This window comes from Rhinolophus sinicus, chromosome 2 (assembly GCF_057876585.1).
Source record: "Rhinolophus sinicus isolate RSI-liver-muscle chromosome 2, RSI-T2T, whole genome shotgun sequence".
Lineage (NCBI taxonomy): Eukaryota > Metazoa > Chordata > Mammalia > Chiroptera > Rhinolophidae > Rhinolophus > Rhinolophus sinicus.
This window is the reverse complement of record NC_142502.1, coordinates 26,092,713-26,114,979: the sequence shown is the minus strand read 5'-3', so window position 1 is coordinate 26,114,979 and position 22,267 is coordinate 26,092,713. Positions and strand designations below refer to the sequence as shown.

At 32.4% G+C, this 22,267-nt stretch overlaps 1 protein-coding gene across 14 annotated transcripts in view; it reads right to left on the bottom strand.

Annotated features, from left to right (window-relative positions):
• AHI1 (Abelson helper integration site 1) overlaps window positions 1-22,267 on the bottom strand; it is a 170,363-nt gene that overhangs the window by 100,900 nt on the left and 47,196 nt on the right. For all 14 annotated transcript variants that reach the window (XR_016020173.1, XR_016020174.1, XR_016020175.1 and 11 more), the window contains 7 exons: window positions 21,638-21,867; window positions 19,934-20,040; window positions 17,342-17,460; window positions 14,687-14,817; window positions 13,259-13,399; window positions 4,996-5,192; window positions 360-386 (listed from right to left, as the gene is read on the bottom strand). Coding sequence is in view for 11 of the 14 variants with exons in the window: in XM_088795441.1 (XP_088651567.1) it covers window positions 360-386; window positions 4,996-5,192; window positions 13,259-13,399; window positions 14,687-14,817; window positions 17,342-17,460; window positions 19,934-20,040; window positions 21,638-21,867 (952 nt within the window). In the remaining 3 variants the exon portion in view is untranslated. The remainder of the gene's footprint in view (window positions 1-359; window positions 387-4,995; window positions 5,193-13,258; window positions 13,400-14,686; window positions 14,818-17,341; window positions 17,461-19,933; window positions 20,041-21,637; window positions 21,868-22,267) is intronic.

Here is a 22,267-nt window from a genome sequence, read left to right as displayed (position 1 = left end):
TCAAGGGTTACACAATTTACTCAGCACACCCACTGAAACCGTGTTAGTGTCTCTTACCAATTAAGTATCTTGGAATATTCTTCTCAGAGAATGAAATGGCCTTGCTGGCCCTTTACTGAAACTATATCCCAATCGCTTAGTATTCTTAAACCTACAAAAATATGAAGCTACTTGCTAAATTCTCAGGTCCCAGTATTATAATTCCTTGATAAATTCAAGCTCAAATAAGGAAAATACATCTCAAATTAACTTTGGTAAAAGTTCTATTAAAAACTATGAATGGTGTGTTTTAATTCTTTGGTGCATCACAATGAAACTATAGTTTTAAAGTTATCTTCCTGGTAATAAAATCTACTTACCTTTGCAGCACCGGCTCGCATCACCTCCTAAAAGAAATACAATAAGTAAAGAAATATTAATAATAATTTAATTTTAATAAGATATCAACTCTTTTCAACACAGTCAGGTATTAATATTTTAATAACCAAAATCAACATTTGGGAGAGTTTCTTAATCTATGACCCTGTAGTTATCACTCTATATTGCTTCCAATAAGTTGAAAAAGTTTAAAGAGATCCAATGACACGTTGTTGGTAAATCTAACTTGTCAAAACAAAAGGCACTGGGTGGGTAAGAAGGCGAAGGGATTAGAAAGTGCAAATTGGTAGTCACAGAATAGTCATGGGGATGTAAAGTACAGTATGGGGAATAGAATCAATGATGTTGTAAAGCCTATGTAGGGTGTCAGATGGACACTGGACTTATCAGGAGGATCACTTCATAGATTATATAAAAGCCTAACCACTGCGCTGTACACCTGAAACTAATATAAAATAATATTGAATGACAACTACCGTGTTTCCCTGAAAATAAGACCTAACTGGAAACTAAGCCCTAGCATGATTTTTCAGGATGACATTCCCTGAAAATAAGCCCTAATGCGTCTTTTGGAGCAAAAAATTAACATAAGACCTGGTCTTATTTTCGGGGAAACACGGTATAAACATATATATATATATATATATATATATATATATATATATTAACATATATATATATATATATATATATATATATATATTACATACACACACACACACACAAATATGTATATGTATATATATATCCGTCATGGGATGTAAAGTACAGCATAGAGAATATAGTCAATGGTATAGTAACAGCTATATACAATATCAGAGAGGTAGTAGACTCGGTGGGGTTATCACTTTGTGAGGGGTATAAATGTCTAATCAGTCTGTTGTTTTGTACACCTAAAACTAATAATAAAACTAAATTAAATTTTAAAAAATCATCTCAGGTTAGAATGCTAAAAAACAAAATAACAAACAAAAAGCACTGACAAATAAGACTCTGTAGGGCCTACATGTAACTGTCTCAGGAAAAACTTGTTTCCTCAATAAATTTAGCATAAATACTAAAATTCTATACCAGAGCACTAACATGTCTAAAAGACATACCTGAATTAATTGAAGCATGTAATTATCTCCATAAATAATATACCCATGAATATAATTCCCATATTAATAATATATTTCATAGGAAATCTAATAACACTACTGAATGGTAATATATATGACCAGTATTGAAGGAGCTATAGAAAGGAACTGCCTAGAATTCATGGGACAATGCCAAGAAAAGATCAATTTTGAAAAAAACAACTTGCAAAGGTTAACATATAATTGATGACTTGAAAATCTGCTGCTAAGGAGACACAAAAAAGCCCAGTTAAGGTGAACCATCATATATCATCAGCCTAATGTGGAGTTTAGAAAAAAAGAGAACTGAAAAAGAGGAACATCAATTTTTTATCCAGAAATTTCTAAGGGCCAGATACTATGTCTGAAGAACGTTAGTAATCCAATCACTAAAACGAGACAGTAAAACTGACTGTGGACATGGAATTCTGATTTCCTGGCCTGAATCTCTCAGCTCCCGTGTGCACCATCTGTGTGACCTTGGCAATATTGCTTTATCTCTGTAAATCAACTCTGTCTTCTGTAAAACGGGTAATACCAGCACCCACATTATGATAGGTTTATGGATAAAATACAATGAACATGAAGAGCACTTAGCACAGAATTCATTACATCAGTTATTACTCATCACTAAATAAATGTTATCACCAATTATCATTATAAGGTGCAATCTCCTGTGGAGTAAAGAAAATTAACCTTTTTCAAAACTGGAATACAGCATTTTTAAACCCATCTAATCCCTATTCCTTTGACTCTGCTTAACTACCAACAGTGTGAATAACCTGGGCTTCAGGTTAATTTTAGAAACGGTCGGTGGTCCTGAGTGCCTAGGCCGCGGGAGAGGTATGCCTTTCATAGTAAGACTTTTTTTAAGTTTATAACTTTTTGTAGGATTGATTACGTTTAATAGGTATCCCAAATTCTGAGCAACTTTGGATGCACTGATAAGATCAAATTTCTGCATCTGAAAACTTAGAATGAGTTGAGTTATGTTGTAAAGATATGTCCACCTGTGAGGGCTTATATGGGTTGCAGTATGCCTTTTAGGTATTGCTGTAACATCAACATACAGTCAAGTCTTTTAACTGTAAAACAAATTACTTATGACTAAATGGTAAAGCTACTAAAAAAAGGGAATCTATTTTTTTGTATCCTTTACTCATTAATGAATAAACACCTATTAAATACCTGCTGAACTGAATTTGTTATGTAATTCACACCCTAAACTGCACTATATTTATTAGAAAAACATTTCTATTGTGGTTACAAAGAAAAAGGTATCTCTAGTAATATAATCTTCTGTAATACAGAAGTAACAGTCTTTTCTATTAGACTTCTATATAGAAGACCATTGATACAGTTCTTAATAGACTCAGTAACAACCCAACAAAAAAAGGAATTTGGGGCTATTATAGGAAACAAGACAAAAGGCATTGTGACAAAAGATGGGAATCCAGTCAACCTAAATGCTCGCAAAATATAAAAAGAATGGAGCTGCCATGACAATAAAGATGACATTGTTTTTATTCCCATATATACTATATACATCTGAACAAAAACACATCGTGATAGCATCTGAAAATAAAGTTCAGTGAATTATCTCAAAACAAGAAAAAAAGGTTTTTCAAAAACCACAGCAAATAGACAAAGCTTTCATTTCCAAAGGCGGCTTCAATCTACCTCAATTGCAAAACAAACATATTCTCTAAATAATTTAAAAAAAAGTTAATGTTAAATAAAATAATGATTCTAAAGGAAATAAGTTTTTCTCTTACAATAATCAATTTACTTCTCCCTTGTCTTTGATTTTGTATCTTAAAAAGTTTTTCTGATTTTATTTTTCCTCCTTTACATCTACTTTCTTTTGTTCTTAATACCCTTTCACTTTTCTGAGGATGACAGTTATATAACATGATATGAAAGATGTAAGACCAAAGTGATTCCAGGGTGTTAAGCTACACACTGTAAAGACTGACAGAATGTAGGAAACTTGTTTTTATATATCTATCTGTAATTGCTCTTAAGTCTGTATATGAAGTCATTCTGCCATGCAACATTTTGGACACGTTTTTCCTTGTGAAGAAATATTTTTCTATTTTTTTCTTATTTTTCTAATTTTTAAAACTCAATATCTATTCATACGTCCTTTCAAGATGTAATACCATGCATTATTCAATTATTTCAAAATGTTAAAATATAAAGAATTACAACACTAAAATAAATTAATTTATAGCTGTATGTTCTAAAATTTATACTGAGAAATATAAAAAAAATTCATCCATATTCCTAACTAAACCTAAACCCAGAGCCTGAGTGTGATCTGTGCTGTGGTATACCTTAAAATCTCTAACTTTCTTTTTTAAATTCAAGTTTACTGGGGTGACAATGGTTAGTAAAATTACATAGGTTTCAGGTGTACAATTCTGTAATACATCATCTATAAATTACATTGTATGTTCACCACCTCACAGTCAGTTCTTCTTCCTTCACTATATATTTGATCCTGTTTACCCTCATCTACCAACCGCACTCTCTATCTTTCAAAGAAAGAAAAGGAGAAATAAAGAAAGTATAATCAGAACCAAAGATGTCTCAATGTAGTTCCTCGTATGTTTGGTTTAAAACTAGTCTCAAAAAACACAAAAAAAACACCACCACCTGGTTAAGATTCCTATCAAAGGAGGGAAAGAGGTAATATTTATTAAGTGCCAGGCACTGTGGCAAAAGCTGAGAACACAGCAAGGTACACGCCTGCACAGTTCCTGTCTTCAAGACACTCAAGACTAACTAACTAGAAGAACTATTATGGTCACAGGGCATATATATTTTTAAGGATGTTTAAGCTTCGCAGTACATTTTATCACTTACCTTTAGAAAGATTTGAGTCATTCATCACGGACAGAATACTACACTACTTTTAACCAAGCATCCAGTCATTTTCATCATCTATTTTCCAGTTTTATGGGTAACACCTGGTTTCTGTGGTACTTTTTCCTTAGTAGTGAGACAGAACTTTTAAATATGCTTATGACACATTTGTATCTACTCTGTTTGGAAGTATGTTTCTTTTAAACAGTTGTTTGTTGAAGTCTGTTTTTCTTTGTTTACTTTTTGCATACTAAGGAGCCTGTCCCTTTAAAATATTTTATGTAAATATTTTCCCAGGTTGGTGCTTGGTGTGTGTGTGTGTGATGTATACATGCACGCATACACACACTGAAATTTTTAAATGAAGAAACAGGTCCCAGGCTGGTTTTTATAGACATCAAGTCAGGAAAGCACCACAGATTATCTTAAATTCTGAAATTCAGTCTGTTTATTTAAGTTAGTGATTTTAGAACAAGTACTACAAAGGAACTATAAAAGTATTAAAAAGCCTAATTTTAAGTAAACTAACTTACTTCATTCAATTAATATTTATTGGCATGACAATGTTAAATAGGATAGAAATGGTTTTAAAAATTCGAACTTCTCAGCTACATGAAATAGTTTAACGTACTGTAACAGAACTGAGCCTTTGTTTCACTAGCTGCATTTTCACTGAAGAATCTTTCGTGGGGATATAGTCATCAATCTGAAAAGAGCCTTGTTGAGGCAGTTTAGGACAGGTGCATAACGCGTCTTCAGTTTGGTGTATTCCAGGGAATGGAAATGTTCCATTGCAGCGTTTGAACATTTCAGCCTCTTGCTGAGCAACTAGAAAAATGAATCCATAATTAGTTCAAACCATCATAGCAAAAGTATAATGAAATAATTAAGCCATTAAACTATAGCATTAAAAAATGATAAGAAACTACATAATACATTTCAAATACTCGGTAATAAGACAACATGACTGCTAAAATGTGACATTATTAAATCCTATGAAACCATAAAGAAGGAAATATAATAATTTCAGATAATTTTATTCAGGCAGTATTATAATTGAGGCTTGAAGGCCATTCAATATCTTGGTCTGGTAAACATAACAAATTGGATAGGAGCATAAATTTAAATAGATGTGTATAGAAAAAATATTAAAAAATCAAAAGGAAATGCTAAAACAATAAAAATAATTATTAACGAATCCATCTCCCTAAAACAACTGCTTTCATTATTTCTATACCCCTCCTAATCTTCATACATATGTACATTTTATGTAAGATGTCATGGTGTAAATGCAATTTAATGTTTTTTCAATTTAAATGCAAACATTTTTCATGTTTCTACAACTATGTAATTATTATTTTTAAAAGCATTATAATGTTGCATCTAATGAAGCACCGTAATTTATTTATGCATTCTTTTACTAAATGTTTACAGCGTTTTCTGGTTTCCCTCATTGTAGATCATGTGTGAATAAGTACTTTCATAATTTAACTTGTTTCTTAAATAATTCTGTCTTTGGATTTAATTCCCCAGAGTGGAATAGATAACTCAAAGGGTGAATTTTTTGATGATGAGGAGGAGGAGGAGGAGGGGAAGAAAGAGGAAGAGAACAACATCTCCATTGCACTTTATTTATGGTTTTCAGGATGCTTCAACATACCATTTCCCCGAAAATAAGACCTAGCCGGACAATCAGCTCTAATGCGTCTTTTGGAGCAAAAATTAATATAAGACCCGGTCTTAATATAATATAATTAATATAATATAACATAACATAACATAACATAACATAACATAACATAACATAACATAACATAACATAATATAATATAATGTAATATAATATCGGTCTTATACAAATTTTTGCTCCAAAAGACGTATTAGAGCTGATTGTCCGGCTAAGTCTTATTTTCAGGGAAACATGGTACATTCTCTCATCTGGTCATTTAAAATAAATGATTTTGAAAAATTTAAATGCCTGTTTGTATATACAAATGAGAAAAAAATAAAGTAACCATTTAAAAAATAATTTCCTTAATTATATAATTTTAAGTGGAAAGTTTTTCAAAACATGACATGAAAACAAACTGATAAAGCAAAGATTCATAACATAGAATCAATAGAACAGCCATCAGAGATTCTGTGTACTGAAGTTATGTACAGAATATGAGGTACAACACAACATATTCTTCCTTTTAACACTATATTAACATTAAGATTTCCTTTTAGTTCAACATTTCTTTGCTCAAGACCTGTTACTATATATAGTCCTGTGACGGTGTATAGTTATTTTACTGGAAACTTAATTCCTTAACTTACAAATGATTTTATTTCTAATTATAATATGATTAATACAAAATTGGTAGGTCTACTTCTCTAGTTTCCTAGCATTTGGCAGTTACCTTCTCTTCTGCTAACATTTGCTATGTGTAGATAATTTCTGTAGTCTGAATGCTTGTGTCCCTATAAAATTCCTCTGTTGAAATCCTAACCCCTAAGGTGATGGCTTAGGAGGTGGGTCCTTTGGGAGTGATTAGATCACCAGAGCAGAGTCCTCATGACTTGGATTAGTGACCTTATAAAAGAGGCCCCAGTGAACTCTCTTGTCCTTTCCACCATGTAAAGTTATAGCTAGACGATGTCGTCTAGGGGCCAGAAAGCAGACTCTCACTGGACACTGAGTCTGGTGATGCCTTGCCTTGGGCTTCCCAGCTTTCAGTCCCATGAGAAATAAAACTCTGTCATTTATAACCCATCCAGTCTCTGGTATTTTGTCATAGGAGTCCGAATGGACTAAGACAAGAATATTCAAGGACTTATAATGTTTTTTATTGTATTTTACTGGGTTTGACTTGTGCCTACTTCAGCTAATCTTAAAATACTATGTGAATGAATCCAACAAGTTCGTTCTATTGACTAACACTTCAAGTTTAGTAGCCTGGTTGCATTTCAGAGTTTCGTATAGTAATCTCGTATTTCCTTGACATGTTTTATATGCCAAGCAAAAATAATGCCGCTAATAACTACTGTTTTAAAAGCTACACATAAAAGTGTAACAGATTGATGTCTCATAGTCAACCAAATAGGAGAGCAACTGCCATCACTTGGCAAATCCATTAGTTGAACACCAAGATATAGTAAATTATTTCCCAATACCCCAAAGTACATGTTATTGTCCTTTTGTTGGCTTCCTACTCCATTATCAACCAATTATTGCACATCATGCTATTCAACTGAAAGTGGGTGATGTGTGTATTGCCACAGAAAATAGCTAGGATTTCACTACTGCAGCCTGTTTCATGAACTCTAATACAGATAAATTTCATGTCTTGCTTTATAGTTTCATTTTTATCTTTTGATAAAAACATTGAGATAAAATAGAACAGGTATTATTTAAATTATACAGGTGAAAAAACAGGTGCAAAAATGCTAAGTTATTTTATCAGGATCAAACAGAAAGTGATGGCATTCCATCTAGAACCTCAATGCTCTAATTCCTACTCCAGCCTTTCCAAACACTTTTGTCTATTTTGCATCACACTAGTCTCTTTCTTGGTGCATTTTAAAAAGCACCAATGTAAGCATTAAAAAAAAAAAAAAAAAAAAAGCCTGGATGAAGAATTCAGGCTCTGGTTTATGCTCAAAAGCCATTAAGCTGCCTAAGTTTTCCATATGTCTTGAATCTTTCAATGACATAAGCTTTCAAATCAAACAATCAAACTACCCCATTAGTGAAGAATACTAAAATAGATGCTTCAGGATATGACCAATGCTAGACAAGGAAGTTTCAGCAGGTCTTAAAATATGGCATTTTATTTCTTGATTTCTACTAGGGTAATAATAGATGTTTAAAACTCTGACCTGTAACCAGTTATATTTGTTACTGCATAATCTTATACAAGTATGAGGATTATAATGTCTGAGTTTGCTTCCTGGTCATCATTAGTGCTTCAAGACTATCATTAAATTATACATAAAACTATGGATATCAAATTTATTTCAACTAGACATTATCTTATCGCAAAAATATTGTAGAACTAGTTACATTAAAATTTAATTCTACATAAAAAAGAAAATTTGTATTTTAGACTACAGAGAGAATATCATGGCTAAATGCATTAGTATTACCCTGCAAATTTGTAAAGCAGTGAACTATTAATAATAACACTAGACAAGCAAAGTTCCTTTTAATCTTACGGGGTTCTCCTAAATATTAAAATTGAAAACAAACAACACATTTCACCACAGGAATATTTGGCTACATTCTTTTTTTTTTTTTCATATGGCTGACTACACTTATATAGTTTTGAAACATGCCACACAATACTACAAATTGTTTAGAGACACTGACATGTGTAATAAATAAATGCACATGATAAATAATAATAATAGTAAAGTAATAACAATGCACATAATAAATGAGACTACTGAAGGTCAAATTCAGGACAGTAATTACTTCCAGAAGATGGAGAAGATGGTAGGGAAGAACAAACAGAAGCTTCAACTATGCTGCTTGCATTCTTTTTCGTAAGCTGAAGGTGTACACACATGGGTATTTGTTACCTTAGTCTTTGACTCTCTGTTTTTATTAGTTGGCACTGGGAAATTACTTCATTCTCCCTGTGCCTCAGTTTCATCATCTACAAAATGAGGATAATAACAGTAGCTACCTTGTGGGGTTTGGGGACTGTGTGAGATAATACATGTAAAATGCTCATAAGAGTAGGGGACATATAATAAATGCTTGATAGATATTAGTTACTACTACCAGTATTATTATTAGCACCAAATCTAACAACTGATCATGCCTCTCAGTCTGTATTTTTATAAAATTGAAAGGAAAATGCTATTTTACAGGATTTGTAATTCTTATTTCAGGTACTGTGTTAGACACAAGGCATTATAAACACCAGGGACTTCTGGTCAAAGAGTAAGTTATATAACAAAATTTTTACAGGAACCCAACAGTATACCTTGCCCTGAACTCTGGCAAAGCAGGTCATAGTGTGAAAAATAGAGCTATCAACAATGACAATGTAGGTGGTCATAAATGAACATGAAATCTACAAATAAAATAATTTTAGTGTCCATGGTAAAAGTTGCTTCTCAGTTTACCTACAGTTCTCCCAGAGGTTTAATCATCTACTTAGGAAACACAAAGCACTGGAAAAGAACATGATAAGCTGAGTGTTGATTGCTAGTTTTCATAGCCCTGTTCAGCCGGACACATTATAGGTGCTCAATAAAGATCCGTCTTCCCTGAGCCACTGTGAAAAGCACTCCAGAGTTCATACTGATTCTTTCAGAGGAGATATTGCCATCTAGTGAAAATCTAGGCTCATTACCTGAAATTATAAAAGTGCTGAGACCTTCCCAAATTAAGACTTGATCCTACTTACAATACTACATGCATGTTTATCAGTGTTCAGGCTAGGTACTGTACTAGTAATGAAAAGATGAGTAAGCCTCCAGCTCTGCTTCCTACAAACTTCAGACAGTACAAAGAAATCACATACTCCACAGAGAGGCACACAGTAAGTGGTACTACAGAAACAAAAAAGTTTGCTTATTAAAAAATTGAAAGCTACTATTTCAGTAAATCTGCTAAAAAGGCAGTTTAGTGTAGCAAAGAAGATCATGGACTCCAAGTCCAGACTCTACGGATCTAAGTACTGGCTCCTGTAAAATGGGGTAATTACAGAACCTGTCTCATAAATTAAATGTGTGTAAAGTACCAGGAATACAGAAAGTGCTTTGTAAGTATTAGCTATGATTATGATTAAATGTAGAGCAGGATCCTAGAGACTGAGGTAGATAAATATTGATTAATAACAGAACATTATTGCTAAAGTCTAACTTCAAAAATTTAATTCGGTAGAAGCCATTTCTCTGACAGCTCTGTTATTATGGGAAGCCTTAGTGTACATTATTTGTGGTACTGTGTGACTAAATTTTGTATTACTAGATGATTAACCCTTTCAATACCAGGCAAATAAAACTGCCTTCTGAAAGTAAAAATCATATATCTTACCAAAAAAAAGCAAAAGACCCAAAAGACCACAACCTGAACATATGCTTAACAAGGAAAGATGCTTGCTGACTCTTCACAGATTCTGCTAGAACCGAAAGATGGATGATGCATTTAGCTACCATTGTGGTCCCATTCTCAGCTTATTTAACTTGAAAAAAAAAAAAAATCTTGCTCCATTTTCCTTGAAAATTACTTAAACATATCAGCACCTTTAATAAATACTATTTAAAAATCACGTAACAAATTTTATACCATTAAAATATTTATGTAAAGCTAAATGTAAAATTTATTTTCAGACAAGAAAGTTGGGCAAAATATTCCTGTATTAAAAATATTATAACAAAATATAAGGCAAAGCTATACTAGGTCAGTAATAAAAATAATTTTCAATTAAAAATTTAAAGACTATTTGACTTTATGCTGGCCTGTATTTAATGAGTAAAATATTTAGGTCTGAAACAACTTTTCATTTTCTTATGGATATATACCATTCACAAGAACTGTGCTAAATCTTGGATTGCTTGAGATTACGTAACTCCTTCCTAAACTTCCTCTTTTTAAAAATAAGTAGTAAAGAGTATGAAATGTGTTGAAACATTTTAAGTTTTCATTTGTTTGCAAAGGTGTGCTAGTGTATCAAAACTGTATTCTGCACAAGGTAATTTTTAATTTCATGTGTATTATTTGAATATTTCTAAAACTCTTAGAAATGCTTCCTTTTCCATGTTAAGATAGCATGGATATAACATAATGTTCTTAAGTTTATGCATTTATTTTCTAATATAACTGATCTAAAAAGGTACACACTCTAATAGAAAAAGCAAAAGGCTACTGAAAAAAATGAGAGGAAGAAAAAAAAACCTTTTCAATTTTATTCCAGATATAGAGAGATGCTTATCAGCATAAAGTCAAGTCTATACTAGTTGGATGAGCATGACAACAACCCATTTTACCTTCCTTTGTTTTAATCTAGTGCTTATCAATTTACAATCTAGCGCTTATCAATTTACAAAGTAGTTTCACAGTACCCATCTGATAGAATCTTCACAAATAACTCTTAGGTAGCACAGATATCAGTAGTAGTAGTACCATTTACTAGATAAGAAAACGGAGCTGGAGGAAGGCAAGAGGCATGTGCAAAGTCACCAAAGAAACAGTGCTGAGCCTAAACCCATATTTTGGACTCCCGAAACACTGTTCTTTCTACTTACACTTATAGAATGAACTTTTTAGTCTGAAATCTATTGTCTAAAAACCATATGGGCAAACCCGACTGGGCTAATCTAATGATGAAATCCCTCTATCTATGACAAAAAATAACTGAAGACAAAAAAAAAGATAAGAGTGGAACTTTAACTTGCATTTGTAGTGAAAATTTCAAAAGCCTAAAAAGCAAATTAGAAATTGAATGAAGACTGTTGTGAAACCTCTTGAGTCTGAGGAAATAACTGTGCTGCCTATTTCCTGTATAACAGTTCCAATTATAAAGTCTTTACATATAATTCTTCTCCTTTATGTGAAGATTTAGACGGGGTACAAAGAAAGACCTGTTTCAGGATATATGTTTTAACTAGATACCAGATTTGGACATTGGGTGCTTTGAGAATCCCATTTGTCTTCTCCTATAATCAGGCAGTATTTATTTTTGCTAACATTTGCTTGTAATAGTAAATTGTATTGTACTGTTCAAAATTTCTACCATTAGTAATAGTGTTCCATAAATTTGAATATGTATTAGACATATACATTATTTCTTTTCTTTTCTTTTAAAAAGGTAAATCTCAATTTTACACATTATTTTCTAATATAATTCACCTGGAAAGACATATTAAAATACATACTATGATCAATAACTTCAGGTTTAGAATTTAACTCAACTGTCTAATAACTTAGAACTTACACCCATTAACAAATTTAATCTGTATTAACGCAATAAAATTGACCACTCACATGTCAATTTAAAACACTTTGTCCAAATAGTTCCATATTAATGTTACCTAAACACACACTTGCATACGTATGCACTTATGACATTGTGTGTAAACTACCCTAGCTTAGCAAAAACAGTGAATGATACATGACATCCTAAACAAATTAAAGATACTAAGGTTTTAATACTTGAAAAAAAATGAATTGCAATTTTGAGAGTGACAGAACTATCAGCACAATGCAGAAGAATAAAATCCTAATTTCAGGACAGAAATAAAGAACTACGTGAAAAAACAGCACAAATCCATATAATTCTAAGAATACTATACTACTTCTGAAGAATGTGTCTAGTATTTATTTCCTTATTTCTCAGAATGATAGAATAATTTTAGAGTAGAAAAAGACATCAGATTTCTAATTCTGGATCTTGTCTTCACTGACATTTAGTTTCTTTGTGTTCTTTTCATGTTGAGAAACTCTCAAAACTACAATTTATTAAAACTATATGTTTTAGTAAAAACAGAAACAGAATAAGAAATTAACTCATTATGCAACTGAAAACATTAAAGATACATATTTCATAGAAGTTATTTACTTTTTAAATTTAGTTAACATTCCCAAATAATTTTTAGGCGTATTTTATTCACTTAAATTGATTTACAAAGAGAGTGATGACCCCCCTTTCTGTGATTCCAACATAAGGGCACAACTATTATGTGTACTTTGCTGATATTTAAACTCCAGAAAAATAGAGCTTATGGAAAAATAAAATCTTATAATAACAATCTATTTAAGCTCTTTAGCTCTAATAGTATATTCAAGAGAGCGTTGTTAATACAAAGGATGATAGTTTTCACAGAGCTCATGATTCCTGGTTCAGTCTAAGTGTAAAGGTTTCTCTACATATTCTTTACTTTTCAAGCAGTGGACTTACCCTGAAAGTCATAAATATACAGAAGAATTGGCTCATTCTGCCCAAATGCACAAAATGCAACCATATTTTCAAGTGGATGATAAGCAATGTCTCGAATGGGTGACTTATATGGCAGGTCAGAATACATGGCTACTTGTTCTCCTAAATAAGAAAAGACATTCAAAAATTTGTAATCAGTTATTTCTTATTAGAAAATTATGCTGCAACTTATCAAAAATATAGTAAGTAATGATGACGCTCATGTTATTTACATGAAAACCACAAATAATTATAAATACTTGAGTACACTGTATTAAATAACTATATTTTTCATTTTGTTGGCTCTTCTCTTGCTACTTCTTAATCCAACCTCTTCAGTAACGTTTTCATGGCACAAAACAAAGACAAAGAGCTTATAAGCAGAGTGGTACCTGACTCTGAGATCTGACATAGCTAAGAAAATGTCAACTAACAAAGAACGCCAGAGAGAACCAGGGGAGGAATGGCAGGACTCTAAAATGAAGAAACTCTCTGGCTAGGGAAGGTTTGGTGGGGAATTAATTTTTCTTTTTTTCTTCCAGAGGCTGTTTGAAGTACCATTTGCTTTAAAGATGCATATGATTAGCAATGGCTAAAAGAGGCCTACAGCAGAAGTCTAAGGAACCTATGAAAAGCAAAACTCAGAAAGAAAAAAATCTAGATCCATTTATTGAAGGGGACTTAACGTTTCTCAATTGATGCTAAAGTATCAAAACACAGTAAGAAAAAACACACAATACAAACCTAAGTGAACTCACTAGTCAAAAATACCTAAAGGAAAGATCAAGAGAATAAACACGGTATAATTAAATACTGTTCATTAAACAAATTTTAAAGTGAATTTTATAAAATTCTCTCAACTTATTGCTAAGAAATGTTTATGTAGTTTCAACTTTTCTTTTGAAAAGCAAAGGTAAAAGCACACATGAACTCCTTAACATAATAGTTTATTTTATTGGGAAAAAATTGAATTACAGTAATTCAGGTAAATTGTTATTAAGTTTCAGACATCAAAAATTTGATGGAATGTTTCTAATAAAATATACTGTAGATGTGTCACCATTTGTATACCTAGTTGTATTTCAAATTCAGCTGCTAACATTTTGTATTTTGCATTACAGTCCTCATTAAATATTACTCTAAGATCCATAATATCTCATTATAGGCAAGGAAAGAATAAACCTTCAATTATAATGTGAAATTCTAAATCCATGAAGATATCAAAACAAGGAATGGAATTTAATATAAATTTAGACCACTGCTGACTTTCATCATCAGCTTTTCAATATTGAAAAACATAATTGAGAACCTGAAATCAGAATTTCCTTGAAAATTATTCCATAAAATGGTAATTTTCACACTTCTTCAACCCCCCGCCCCCAAATTTTTAAAGATCAATGAAATATTTACCTGTTTCTGGTTTCCAAGCATACACTGTCCCATCCTCACTTCCAGCAAAGAGGTAAGTCCCACATGGTGTCAAAGTACTATGAATCTTCTCCTGATAATTTGCTGCTCCTACAAATTTCCTTGCTGCTAATCTATAAGCAAAAAAGATTTTACAAATGTAGTCTGTGTGACAGTCTTGAAAGACTGGTGGTAGAAAAACTTTTAAATACTTCATTTGCACTTAACAAGTTTTGAGAATCTGTTATGTGGGAGATATTCTATGATGGATGCAGAATAAAGAAGAGGTAGTGCCAGAGCTCAGGGAGTGCAGTGATGTAAAATAGAAAATGGATGTAGAAAGTGCTACAAGACAAGAAAAGAAAGGGCACTTTGCAGATTTGGATAAGAGATAATTTCTAGCTATGAAGAGAGACTACTTTATGGAAGCAGCATTTGAGTTGGTTACTAAAAAGGGGGCAGAATTTTTACATTCTTAATTTTTCTCTGTGTGATGAATTTTTAAAATCACACAACGAATACTTGATTCTTGTAAATATATTAGATAGAACACATTATTAAATCTATTAAACATGCTATACAACCTTCCAGGATTTTTCGCTTATGAAAAATATCTAACACTGTTTTAATGCTTACTATTTGCCACTCAGGTACTATTATCATCCCTGGTTTACAGAGAGGATATTACATACACTGTTCTGTTACCTGCTTTTTCCAGTCAACAGTAAATCACAAATAATGGGAGTCCACGTCAGAAAATATACATTACGCATAATCATTTTAATAGGTGTATGTTATGCTATTGTCTAAATGTACTTTAAGAAATGTTCTATTGTTGGACAACACACTTAGGACATTTCTAACTTTCCCCTACTGGGAACATGATTTCTGTGAACAATTGTGTATACATATATTTTTGCACCATTTCATTATTTATTTATTTAAATGTATGGAGGTGACATTGGTTAATAACATTATATAAGTTTCAAGTGTAAATTCTATAAAATATCATCTGTATGTTGCACTGTGTGCTCACCACAAGTCTAGTTTCCCTCAGTCACCATATATGTAACCCCCTTTATCTGCTTCATCTTCCCCCCAGCCCCCTTCCCCTCTCGTAACCAACCATACTGTTGTCTGATTTTTTGCAGTTTTATAATTATTTTCTTAGTGTAAATTCTCAGACCTGAGGTTACAGGGACAAATATGTCTGCAGTCCTTGCTATGTGCAATCATATTTTAAATACTTTACATGTCTTTATTCCCCCCAAAGCTCTTATGAGTGTGGTGTATTATTTCTCCCATTTGAATGATGTGAGAAGAGAGGCACAGAGAGGTTAATCAGCTAGTAAGTGGTGGAAAAGGCAGTATTTGAATCTAAGCAGTTTGCCTTTAGAGACCAAGCATGATCTTAAGCTGAATACTATGTACTCATATACTGCTTAAAAAGAGAATAAAACTCCTTAGGCTGAGGCCTGGTCTTCTAATATCTGGCTCTAATCTCTCTTTCTAAAAAATTCTCTCAGCACTCCTTATCAAAAAACCTATGCTCATTTAGATGACCTCACTGCGTAGAACACAATTTATATTATCCTACCTCTGAACTTTATTCCAGGCTTTTCATGTTTTCCACCCTACTGAAAACACTTATCTAAATTCTATCCATCCTTCAATTAAGCTCAAGGCTAACCTCTCCACAGAACCTTTAACAGAAGACTACATTATAGCTATCACCTTTGTTGCCACAAAATATATAATCCTTTTATTATAAATTTACATTCATTAAAAGTACATGCTGAGTAGTAGCTATCTGCCAGGCATAGCACGGGGGCTAAGAAAAAAGGAATAAGCAGATCTCAGTCCTCGAAGATCTCACAATTTAGCCTAATTAAATGGTTTGTTTGTTTTTTTGGTATCATTTTGGAGCTGATGAACTAATTCTACTTATTCTCCCATAGCACCCACACCAGGGTCTTGAACAGCTCTACATAAATATTTAAGGGCTTGATGGTTAGTCTTAAAAAGAGAACTGCAGACTAAACTATTATAGATCACCAAATCTGCCTTTCTAAATACAATAATGAACTCTAATAACATAGCTTCTTCTCATCTGTTTTACTGGAACTCAACACCAAAACGAAAGTATGCCCGAGTCCATGCTGATTTTCCCAGAACTCTGCTTCTGCCTTTTACATTAAGGGTATTTCCCTTCATTTGCCTTATTCAGAAATAAAACAAAAAAGAAAAACAAAGATGTATTACTCAAAAGCCCTCTCATTCAGTTATGATTTTAAATCATAATACTATGCTATACCAGTATAATTGGAATAAAATATATTCCATGACAGAAGTTTTTTTTGTTTTTTTTTTTTAATTGTGAAAATAAAAAACAATGGATTACATTTCAGCCTCAAAACTATTCACATTTTGGGCCAGATAATTCTCTGCTGTGGAGGGCAGTTTCATGAACTATAGGGCGCATAGCAGTATCTCTGGTCTTTAGTAGGGGCAATATTAAAAAATGTCTCCAGACACTATCAGATGTCCCCTAAGGGACAAAATTATCCAGGTGAGAACCACAGCTGCATTTTATAAAAACAAATAAATTCATTACTTACTCTACAAGTGCGTAACCTATCAGTAATGAAACACACTTACATTCGGAGATCCATAATTCTCAAAGTACTGTCTTTGGTATGGATTAACAAACGTTTTCCATTGGGATGAACCTCCAAATAACTTATTGGAATCCCCTTAAACTCACTCTCTTTAATTTCCTAAAATGATAAAAAAATATATAAATGTATAAATATTACCACTATCAAGTTTGTCTAATGTTAAGCCCTTTTTAGAGTACAAAAGTACAAAATTAATTTTAAGATATCACTTTGAATTGTACTACACAGGATGTTTTACAATTGTTTAAAAGGATTCCCAGTAATTTCAGTTTAAGGTTGAAAATAAAGCTGATGAAAAGTATTTTTTGGTTGTTAAGTAACACCATGTTACTATGTGTTTTTGTAGTATGTTCTCAAACAAGATGCACTTCCTGCTTCTAACACTGTATTTTCTGTTTATCATCATATTAAAAAAAATTCTATTTTTTACACTCAAAAGTAAGTACAGAATTAACTTTCAAGTTCTATTTCAGTCTCAGGTTATTTCTTCATACACTTACTTTCACTTGTCCTGAAAAAGATATATTATCAGTAGACAATTCTGAAATCGTTTAATTTAGATTGTAATTTTAGGTGGGATTTTTAAAAATATTTATTTATGGTTATTTAAGGCAGCAACAGAAGATGCCTGATTAATGATGTCAAAAAAAACATAAACACTGAAGGAGAATCTGCCTAAACAAGCCTTGCATTAATTAGAATAATTACCAAAGTTCTTTCTGGTTTGCATTACAGGAGGAAAAAAATTACAAATGCAAAACTGCTTAGACTAAAGTCCACAGAGTCAAAGGGAAGTATGCTTTAACCTGCAGGGAGAATTATGAATAATCCTTCTCCCTTAAGAACCCCTTATTATAGTTCGCTCCCTTCTCCTCCAGGGGCTCCTCTTCAAAGGTGGGCTGGCACCAGCAAAGGTAGGGTACAATCTACTACGGTCCTAGTATCAGCAGCTGAGCCCCTGCTATAGCTATTTGACACTAAGACCTGCTGTCAGCTACTTTTAAAAAAGCTACAGAGAAGTCCAACACTGACACCACAAATGGGGGTTTTACTGAGCTGAACCACGTGAGGGTAGGGATGCATTGTTGGGGGTTTGCGCAACTGCAGTAACACTCAGGCAGATGCAAACGTGCAAAAAAAAAAAAAAGCAAGTCAAGTGTCAGGTATACAGTTGAGAAAGGTGCTGGCAGACTTAGTGTTTGTAATACCTGTTAATGATTTCCTCCATATTTTTCTTTATCATATTCATGCTCAAACTAGAGAAACCCTAATTTTGAAGACCACGTCCTGTATCGAGGAGGATATGTAACAACAACACAGGGACACTTCATCTTAAGGGACAGATGAGTATAACTTAGCATTTCTCACACTGCTGGCTGAAGAGACCAGTAAGAAATCAGTCTCCAGTTTGTTCTAGGGCATTACCTACCAAAAAGACATTCCAGCTCATTTCCTAACATTTTATTTGTGACTATTTCAAGTGACTACCAGGCTGCAGATTTTCAAGGTAAATTTGCCTTTTGGTTATTATATTGAGGTAAAGAAACACATGATTTTTAACACAAATAATAGACTCTGAATTGTAGATTCAAATGATTGCAACTGGTGCCTTTGGGGCATTGCCAATCCCTCAGGCATATAGGTAATTAGAAAAGTACTTTCAAAGTGTGTGAAATTAGGCTACAACATAAATCCCAAGTCATCATTCATTAATCTGATAGACAGACGAGAATGACTAAAAATAGAATGGACTGCTTTTAAGTAGATCTGATAAACTCAATATATCTAACTAAAATTCATGGAAATTCTTTTTCACTTACAGTGTCTTTTTTTTCTCTCAAACAGACAATTGTTATAATCTATTAAGAACAAAAAAATTGAAGAACAAAGGCACAGCATGTAAGACAAAAACTGTATCAATTTATATAAAACTCAGGTTTAATGACTGATTTTATATGTAATTGCTTAATAAACAAGCCACCTTAAAAACACTCTACTCCAAAAATTAGGTTATCCATTTGTTTCTGCCTATTTAGCAAATTTCAAATGAAACTAATAGCAGAAATGGGTGATGGTGGTCAAAAAGTAAAAAGAAAAAGTGAAACAATTATTATGACATGATAGAATCCCTTATAATGACATAATTTTGAAAGACAGCATGGTTAACAAAACACTGAGCACACTGATTTTAGATGATATTGCACAAAGAAAAAAAGAATATCAATAGCAGAAAATATCCGTTATTATTTACAGATGGTAATGTAATATAACATATATCTCATTTTAGCATACATTTCAGTAAAGGATCACTGAATGCCGTAGTGTAAATTAGGGCTCAAAAGAATTAAAGGAGAGCCTGGCCAAAATGAAGAACATTTTCACTAAGTCACTATATTATCAGAAAGCCCTGATAATTATAATCGATGACAACTGACTTTCCAGGGACTGAGAAAAACAGTAGTTTTGAAATGAGAGAACAGAATGTCTTCATGTCTTCTTTTAAGGACAAGCGGTTCAACGTTTTCTCCAGTTTCTTTAATTGAATTTCAAAATATGCAATGTGATTTTGTACCTTATTTACACTCCAGTGGCGCACTGAATGCTGCACATCTTTAACTTTGACGTAGGTGTTCCAAACCACCACCACCCCCGTGCAGTCTCCTGAATACATATGATGACCTATTTAAAAAAGTAAAATCACTTATAAACGTTACACAGAAGTAGAAATAAACAATATGAAATCGGGAAAACACATCCCAGTGAAACAGTCAAAGAATCCTAGGGCTACAAAACGGTATTTCCATTTAAAAAAGCCAAAAACACCGAACACAACTCACAATCAAATCCCAATTATCTCTAAATGAATTCTTCACTCTTGAATTATTTTTGATGACTTACTACCCTTTGCGACTTGCCTGATTTGAATACAAAAAGAAATGAACATCTCAGTGCATGTATATATGGCTCAAATTCCAAAGCTGAACAAATTACCTGAATTATCCAATATGTATCTATATTGTGCATCTCTATTAACCTACATAATCTCTTTTATATTCCTAGAAAAACACCTGTATTCTGATATATGCTGTTAGCATAATGCCTGAGGTCCAGTAAAAACACAATGATCAAGGAAAGAATAAAATAATAAATAACGGGTTCCAATTTAACATCAATTTTTAAAGTCAAACCATTTACAGTTGAATGGGACCTCAGAGACCATCAAGTTCAACTTTACACCCACTCAGGAATATCTTACACACCATTAATAACAGATGGTAATTCAGCAACTGTGACTTTAATATTTTTAAAAAGCAACCTATTCAACTAGTAAACTGCTCAATAACGTATTAGGGTGTGTTTTCTAATTCTGAGAAAAGAAAATCTGTCTTCTGTAGCTTTGGCCCCATCTCTACCCACTGGAGCAAAACAGACTCATTTCTCTTTATTACATACGGATATCTTAGCCAAATATTGGAAGATATTCATCTCTCTTTTATAATCTGAGCTACTTCTTTATGACAGTTTTTAGATACCTTTCTATCATTGGTTTACCTTTCTTTGGTGTGTTCCAAGATATTAACATCCTTATAGTGGAATTGAGTACATTAGCAGTATTATCATTTTGATCTGGATCCCATACTAGTTAATTACAACTATAACCTGAATATCTAGTGTCGGAAATAATGTAAAAGGTGACTAATAGATATAGTAAATTTCTTTATGCTTTCAGCTGATAAAATAATTTATATTTTGTCTTTAAAACACCATCTATATTATTCATATACTAAGATAAACTGATAAATAATTGCAAATTTCCCTTCTATATGTTTCTATACTTTAAAAAAAATCCTGTTGCTATATTTAAAATACATATTTTTAAATATTCTTTTGGGATTTTTCCCTTCATCGTCCTCATTTTTACCCTTCAAATTAAAAAGCCCTCTTAAAAGACAAATCTACTAAGGGGAAAATCACCAATCCAATGAAATATATTTATGAAATTTGGAACATGACTGGTTATTACAGTGAAGATTAGTTGAATATAAATGTTTAGGAACTGAATGACTTTAAAATCACAAACAGAACTTCAGTGCCAAATCTATGCCCAGGTCTACCATATAATCTGCAAAATATGTACAAATCTAGATATGCACAAATAATCATCAATACATAAAATCTCTCTCAAGCTTAAATATTTATTAATCTAGTGAGATAAAATTTTTTAAAATATCCTTCATGCAATTAGGCTTCATTTGGAATATATTCTCTGACTTACCTTCAACATCAAAACAGAGAGAGTTGATGAAACTCCTGTGTGTGTCAAACTGTCGGATCAATATGGCACTATCCTCTCTCATATCAACTTTCCATATGCGTATCACAGAATCATAGCATCCTGTAACTACCAGCTCTTTTACAGCTGGATGGAATTTAGCCGTGTAAACAAAAGCAGGATGAGGTAAAACTCTGAAAGTCTTTGTACTATCTACTTCATTTTTCCATATCCTGGAAAAGGATAAAATAAAGTTGCTTCTGAAAGGCACAAGTTTTCTTTAAAAGTTTCACTAAGAACCAATGTAGCCAATAGGACTTAAGTAAGCAAGTGACAACAACCAACGATAAACTAAATTTAAACTTTATAACAATAAAAAATAATGTGATCATGAAATTGATGGCTGGGGTTTTTACATTTTAACCAAGCTATTTCTTACAGATATTGTCAAGATTAATGGTTAATTTGTCTACTAATTATAATCTATACTATAAAATGAAAGACTGCATTTGTATTTAGATACGTCTGCCTTTTGTAAACCTACCTATTTTTGACATCGATTAAACATCCATTAAATAGTAAAATATTGTATATAGTACACTATACATAAAAACAAAAATATAGGGAGAAACT